Below are 7,738 nucleotides of genomic sequence, written 5' to 3'. Positions count from 1 at the left end.
GCATAATATTTTGCTTATTTGTACAAACCTTGAAAGAGAAAAGGATCATTTTGTCCGCATATAATTTAGGTAGAAAGTCAAGCATAGACTTAAATTCTCTTATCAATAAATACCTCACTGCTTCAAGGAGAATGTTTAATAGAAAATGTAATTTCAATAAATCTCAAAAAAGATTATTTTAATTAAAAATAGAAAATAAAAAAACCTCTAAACACGCGCAACAGTATTTATTATCGGTATTTTTAATTTTGAAATTTGAAGCAAAACGCGTTTGAATAATATAAATTCTAGCATTACGTGGAGTGGAGCTTGTCCAACCAAGCTTTCTCCCAGCACAAGAGACGTCAGAAACACACAGCCAAAAAGGCCTAAAAAAAAAAATAAAAAAAAAAAAAAAATTTGCCGGAAAGTGGATTTCACAAAAAAAGTCATATTTCGGTTGAAAAATGGGGGTTACACGAAGCTTCAAAACCGTGTTTCCGAGTCAACAAGAAAGAGGACCAACTAGAAGATATTATTATCTAGTTTCTAGATGGGCCTATTTCATGGGATAAATACAGCGTCCTTGCCAATAGATAAGGTCTGAGTGGAGCCCATTCTTGTCATTATGCTTGGATACCCGTCCGCTTACGGACTCACCTAAATTTATATCTAATTTACATACAATTTCACATTAGGTATGAGTGTCAATTTATGATTAAATTTCAATTCTTATATATGAGACCATCATATAAGTTATTGTGAATTTAGGTGTTTTTCTAGCATTATTCTTTGGCACAGCCGTGGAAGTAGCCTCATCTTTTCATAATTTGTAGCAAACTCTATAATCTATAATTAAAAAAAAGAAAAAGGCATGGAAGGCAACGAATGGGCATGCAGCTCAAAGCTCAAAGTCTTCAAAGATAATTTTAAAGTCAACATAAAAAAAACTTGTTTTAAGTTCAAATGGGACCAGTTTTTTATAAATCGGTATGCTTGACCTTGACAACTCCAAGAATTCCAATATTCTAGCTAAAGGTTATAGCACAACCGACATGAACTTGTCATGCTCCCTCTCTCTCCGTGTGAGAGAAATATTGGCACGTTATTGAGAGTGACGATTCCCATATGATGTCTTTAAGTGACTGCTTTCTCAACCTCTCTATTTCCTTGAACTTTCCTTCAAAATAAAGCGCATAGGCTTTTCTTCCTTCTCCGATTTCTCTATATATTCACTATTTCTTGGGGATTCATTTTCTCTCATTCACTTGACCAAGTTTCAGAATTGAGACACAAACTATGAGCTCTAAAATAGCCTCTACAATGGACTCAAGGTGCCCCGACACTTCTCTCGACCTCAACCTTGGTACTTTGGGGCACATGAAGGAGGAAGAAACTCCGGTTAGTACAACTTAGTTTATATAAAACATGTCCTCTATATAGTTTTTTTATATTCTTTTTAGGACTTACATATAAAATCTTCATCTACTTTGGAACAGAAGAGAGAGTATTTAGGAGAGTTACCTCATGTTGATGGGAAAGCCTCGGTTAAAAAAGAGGTAGAGTCCAGCGACAAATTCTAGTAGTTGAATTTAATTAGTTGATCACCTTCTTAATATGAAAATCACAAATTTTCTTTTCTTTTTGGTCTATAATACTACTTTTTTCTGATTGGTTCGATTCCAATACTAGTTCAACTTTTGATTCCTCTCTCTCTCTCTCTCTCTTGCTGAATGAACTTTCGATTTCCTCGAGGACACGAAGAAATACTATTAGGGAAGACATTAAAGCAGATTATTACCACTACAAATATATGATTAGGCATAATTGATCAGTCCCAAAATTTCTGCTATTACCATTTATCTATAAGATTATTACAATTACTAATCACAAGAAGGATTGTTGCTAATATTTGTCACAATTACCGATTGCTATATTTACATTAGCGTCAAGTGTGTACTGAGCAATGGTTTTGTTCAATATAAGAGACATAGTATATGTTAGCTTGATTAGAAAAAATAATAATAAAAAAAATAAAAAATAAAAAATTGCAAGAATTAATTTTTAAACGTTCTTTACTAATTGGCATTTTACTTTCCCTTTTCTTATTTTTTTTAAATAAAAGATTGGTAATTTTGGTATTAACGTGTATATCTCCAAACCATAATTGTTAGTACATCCAACAATAATTTTAACAAGGTACTTCACTGTTTTCCACTTAATTTCTTCGTCTTCTTCTTTTTTAGCTTTTGATCAAACATATGTATTATAGTTCATCTTCAATTTGCTTTTGTATCTCACTACCCTTTACATTGTTAAACCCTTGGTAATTTTACTAAACACGTACAACTGACTTAACTTACCTGAATCTTTTAGTCTATTTTCAACAACTAAATTAGAAAGTTTTGTTCTTATGAAGTATGAAAAGGCTGGTCCTTTATTCGAAGAATTGCAACGGATGAGCTCTGAGAACAAGAAGCTAACCGAGATGCTAGTTCACATGTGTGAGAATTACAATGCTTTGCAAAGCCATCTGATGGATCTGAAAAGCAAACGCTCCGAACAAGAATCCATGAATTCAAGGAAGAGAAAGGCTGAGAGAGACTATTATGGGAATATGATAGGAATTAATGGAAATAATGAGTGCAGCTCTAGTGATGATCATGAAGAGTCACGTAAAAGGCCAAAGGAAGAAACCATCAAGACAAAGGTTAAAAGGTTTTGCGTACGGAGTAGTGATACATCCAATAACAGCTTAGTAAGTTCTTGATTAGGGCTTCTATTACGATTATTGTGCAATTCTAATATGCATTACTTTGTTCCATGATATTGAAAAAGATCAAGTGCGTGTTTGGTGATAAAAAGATTAAGAGGCAACCATTTTATCTCTTAGAAAAATTTACGGCATGCATTACTTTGTTTTGTATATGGATTTTAGCCTAGCTTCCAAATACTAAGAAACCCTATTGCGTTGCAGCCTGTGCAGGATGGATATCAATGGAGAAAATACGGTCAAAAGGTCACTAGGGATAACCCATCTCCTAGAGCTTATTTTAAGTGCTCCTTTGCTCCAAGCTGCCCAGTCAAAAAGAAGGTATGCCAAATCCTCTCTCTCTCTCTCTCAAATATAATTTTAAATCTTTATGAAGATATTTAAAGTTCAATTAATTTTGGTAATTGATTGTAGTTTTATCTTTATTTTGGTTTTCAACTTCAGGTGCAAAGAAGTGCTGAAGATCCATCTTTCTTAGTTGTTACTTATGAAGGAGAGCACAACCACCACAAGAACCCATCTCAAGTTGAAGTATCATTAGGCTTGAGCCAACGTGAAAACCTTGAGTCGCCTTCCATTTCAGCATCCATGAGATCTTCAGCTCCTACAACCGTGACTCTCGATTTGGTCCATCCTGCAGGGCTTCATGACAGTGCCAAAAAATCCAATCAAGAAGTTGAATCACCGGCTTTCCAACAGTTTTTGGTCCAACAAATGGCTTCTTCCTTAACAAAAGATCCCAATTTCACAACAGCGCTTGCCGCAGCCATTTCAGGAAGATTTTTGGACTATACCATGAATTGAAAGTTGGTGAAAAGAGGGCATGCACTTGCAGATAGTTATGTTTTTTTCTTGCCTCTATTACTGGGGAGAGTAGCTAGCTTGGGATGTATATAGAATTCGAATGCGCCTCTCTGTTGATTTTATTTTGTGGGAATTGACTAGTACGTAGCAATATTAGAATTATGGTTAAATGGTTAAATTCATTATATCTTTTCAACATAAACTTTTAAAATAAAAGTTTATGATATCAAAGTAAAAGGGTCCTTAATTTGATCCCTCTCTAACAGGAAGTGAATCATATTTGTCACAATCGAACACAAGATTTTTGTTTATGCATGCTAGTTCTTGACCAAACACAGGAATGATCTATGAATAGCAATGAGGGAGAAGTACTAATCATCCTATAAAACCACAATATAATTAGTTTTTATCGGAAAAACACGGTCTAGAGGGAGATCGATGCAGCACCACGAAGAAACCCTCGAATAAAGGAAAGATGATGTATTTGATAGGTCCTTTAAAACCATTTTGAGTTAATCTAAAGAAGAAATTGCAAAATAGAACACCATTTCCACTTATTTCCAAATCATGAAAAGAAATCACCAAATTATAAAATATTCACTAGCTTCCACTCTATATAAGTGCTAGTTTCAGCCCCCATTATATATCATATGTACAATATTTACACCAACAATTATATGTACATATTCTTGTTACTTAATGAATATGCTGTGCTTGAAACAAGTGAGGGTGGATGATTTGAAGTTTTGAATCGAAGCTCTCCCTAACTTTTCTAATTGAATTTGATCACATGATTGTATTGATTAATACAATAAAAACTGTGATTTTTTCATTTACAATTAAATTCAACAATGTACTTCATTAATCAATATAATTACATAGCTTAATTTAATTAGAAAATCTAAGATACAACACATTGTGAATTATATCTAAGTTTTATCCTTTTCTTATTTTATTTTAGTTTATATCTACTTTTTAGAACATAAAACATAAAACATTTTGAAGTTATTGCTATATGAGCAATTAATTATAAGTTATTAAACTTCATCCAATGATTTGTTGTCCCGGGAATAGATTTTTATTAAAAGATATTAGTACAGCCCAAAGAACAACTTACAACATATCTTGACCTAAACACATGTGAGAAATTGCGCCCCTTACTCACTTTGATCGAGTTAGGCCAAACTAATGTGAATGGGTAGAGTCATATTTGTGCCTTTCCAAATGGCAATTCGTCTTATTATACCTTTCCCCTAGATCAATGGTTTTACAATGGATTGCTACTTATTTATTTAAAAGGGAAAAAAAAAGAAAAAAGGACCACATAAAATTATACATTTTTATTGATTGAAAATTTGTACATTGATTTGAATATAACTAGGGTTTTACATGGCTAAGGTCTTAAATACAATCTAAGCTAAAGTACATGACTTTGATCCTAGTAACATTCTAGAAATTGAAAATTACATGGCTAAGAAGCTAGTCTATGAACCCTTGATCTAAGTTTGTAGGCTAAGTCATTAAGGATGGCAAAAAGTACTTGACCCGCGGGTACCCGGCTCAACCCTAATGGGGCGGGTTTTACCTGACCTGTGAGACAATAGGGGCGGGTTTGGGTTCTAATAATTCAACCTGTAGTAGGTGTTGGGTTAAAATGAATTAACACCTTGCAATTTAATTAATTACCCAAGTTAATTAATTAGTCAAATTACATGCAATAGCGCGGTAGCACAAACAAATCACCAAATAACTAAATGCAGTGGAAAATAAATTTGACACAAGTGATTTTTTTTTTAAATGGGGAAAAACATCGAGGCAAAACTTCACCGGGTGAATTTAAGGTCACTATTTCTGAGAATCCAGTATTATCAATCACAAGCGGTTACAAGTATGAGAAATCTTACCAAACCCTTTGGCCTATCCTGAAATACTAACTTATAGTTGAACCCTTACCCCAATACCCAATTGGACTTGTATTGTAGCGGCAATCTCTTTGTTCAATGCACGAATCTCAGTACGTGACTAACTAATGATGCACGGATCCTAGTATGTGACTAATACACCAACTTAAGGAAGATTGTTGGCTGCAAAGTTCTTCAGTTCATCAATAATGAAGATCAGGAAACTCCTTGGTCACAAAACTCTTGGTGTAAAGACACAGTAACTTCTACAGAGAGAATGATGAACTAGAGCCATTTTTGCCTCCGGTCACAATATGCATGTATTATCACTTTGCATCACCTCATGACGGCCCTTAAAATAATCCTTATATATGCATGTCTAGGTTGTGAGAAAAGAAACCCTACACAAATACTTAAGGATATGCGTGTAATCAGATCTGGAAAATCTAATTTCGTAATTCTCAACAGATACAACTTATGTCGACCTTCTGTCGAGCTTTAACGTTAAATCTTGATAGAAGTCTTTCTGTTAAGATTGCTGTCGAGTTTTAATGAACAACACTTCCTTCACTTGTTTCTTGGTTAGACTTGCATAGCTTCAATACTTAACTTGAACACTTATTTCTTGAAGTACTAAACCCATCCTAGATCTACCCAAGGATTAGCCAATTACATAAATATTTTCCTAACAATCTCCCTCTTTGGCAATTCGTGACAAAACCACAACAAACAAATGAATCATGAAAGAAGTCTTAAATCACTAAACTCATAATCACTTGTTGAAATACAAAATAAATCTAACCTTAACATAACCTCTTGAAAAACTTTGCAAGAAGAGAGTTCATGGCATGGTAGACTTTCAAAACCAGTCTTTTTGAAACACTTAAACAAAACTCATCAATGCATCATATGTGAAACAGAAATAAAGATTGCATACATAAAGAAACATGTGTATAAAGAGAGAAAAGAAACATCACATGTAGAGATAGGTAAAGAAAAACACACATCATCATATATATGAAAATAAAGTACAATGTATGTCAATAAATGGTCACAAGACCGGTATACAAGAGGCTGTAACTAAAAAGAAAGAAAAGTACAAGTAAACCTCACTACATCCCTCAAAAAGTATAAACACTCCCCCTATAAAAAAATGTCCTATACTAACTCTCCCCCTAAGTACAAGACTACTCTCAAACCTAAAACAACTCCCCCTTTTTGTCACGAATGACAAAGGGCAAGTCACTGAGAGGTCGTCATCTCGTCATCACTAGAAGAGCTAGCATCATCCTCATCAACTGAGGCCTCAGGTGAAGGAGAGGGAAAGGGTGCAAAGCCAGCCATGCAAGCCTATCGGCATGCAATGCGTCCTACTCGGGTGTTCATTTAGCACATCTCATCAATGAGATAGTCAAGACGAGCATCCATCCTTTGAAGTTGTGCCATGACGGCCTCCAGGGTCACACCACTAGCCGTGGAGGTAAAAGGAATCGAGGAAGAAGGCAGAACAGCAGAAGTTGCAGGATCTATAGTCTCCACTCGTGGCTGCTTCGGTCGAAACTGGACCTCGCTCCACCGAATGGAACCGGCGCTGATGGCACCCATAATGGTGAAAAGAGGAGAGAGAGAGGAATAGGAATGGAGAAGTGCTAAAGGATTCACGTGATAGCCGAAGGAAAGATGAGCTTATCACAGATAGTGGTATCCTGATACACATCTATGATAGATGTGATAAGGTGAGAGGGAAAGTCAATGGAAAGTTCCTCCATCAAGGAAAGAAGAAAACGAGCATGAGGATCTGTGATGGAGTTATAGTGAGACAAAGGTACAAGAGTGAATGTCATCACCATGTTAAGGAACATTGGGCCTTTGGCAAAGCCTGAGCATGGGGTGTTTAGCTTACCACCCCATATAGAAGGAATCTCACAAAAATGAGAGATAAGCTCGTCTTTGGACACAGTTTGAAGATGTTCACAGCCAGGGTAGTCAGGATGCACTACCCTGGGAACGTGTAGTACCTTGGATATAAGATCCGGAGTAACTACGATATGTGTACCTTTGAATGTGGTAACAAAACGAGGTACAGAGGTATTAATGCCGTGCATGTAGGAGTAAAACTCCTGAATGAACACGATCGGACACCTCTCGAGTTTCCCACAAAGGGACTCCCATCCCCGAGTCTGAATGACCTCGGGTAGAGCAGTGTTGGAGAAGTCTGACAGAATAACCTGAAGTTCCAGATGAACGCCACGGTTCTGGAAGTTCTCAAAGAAGTTTGTCT

At 35.6% G+C, this 7,738-nt stretch overlaps 1 protein-coding gene across 2 annotated transcripts; it reads left to right on the top strand.

Moving 5' to 3' along the window:
- Window positions 1-1,037: 1,037 nt before the first annotated feature.
- On the top strand, window positions 1,038-3,865 carry LOC115974854 (probable WRKY transcription factor 40). 2 transcript variants are annotated; one of them, XM_031095396.1, is made up of 5 exons: window positions 1,038-1,380; window positions 1,479-1,538; window positions 2,399-2,737; window positions 2,957-3,073; window positions 3,197-3,865. In XM_031095396.1, exons 1-5 carry the CDS (start codon window positions 1,279-1,281, stop codon window positions 3,554-3,556), a joined length of 978 nt encoding a protein of 325 aa, XP_030951256.1. In that variant the 5' UTR covers window positions 1,038-1,278; the 3' UTR covers window positions 3,557-3,865. The 2 variants fall into 2 exon arrangements, with proteins under 2 accessions (XP_030951256.1, XP_030951257.1); XM_031095397.1 differs by lacking the exon at window positions 1,479-1,538 and having other exon boundaries at window positions 1,164-1,380.
- The last annotated feature ends 3,873 nt before the right edge of the window (window positions 3,866-7,738 follow it).

This window comes from Quercus lobata, chromosome 2 (genome assembly GCF_001633185.2).
Source record: "Quercus lobata isolate SW786 chromosome 2, ValleyOak3.0 Primary Assembly, whole genome shotgun sequence".
Lineage (NCBI taxonomy): Eukaryota > Viridiplantae > Streptophyta > Magnoliopsida > Fagales > Fagaceae > Quercus > Quercus lobata.
This window is presented reverse-complemented; position numbering and strand designations above follow the sequence as displayed.

Bases quoted from the DNA above. Each gene is read 5' to 3' on its own strand.
- LOC115974854 (XM_031095396.1), top strand. From the start codon at position 1,279: ATGAGCTCTAAAATAGCCTCTACAATGGACTCAAGGTGCCCCGACACT. The intron at 1,539-2,398 runs GTAGAGTCCAGC...GTTCTTATGAAG, and splicing joins AAGCCTCGGTTAAAAAAGAG to TATGAAAAGGCTGGTCCTTT. The intron at 3,074-3,196 runs GTATGCCAAATC...TTTCAACTTCAG, and splicing joins GCTGCCCAGTCAAAAAGAAG to GTGCAAAGAAGTGCTGAAGA.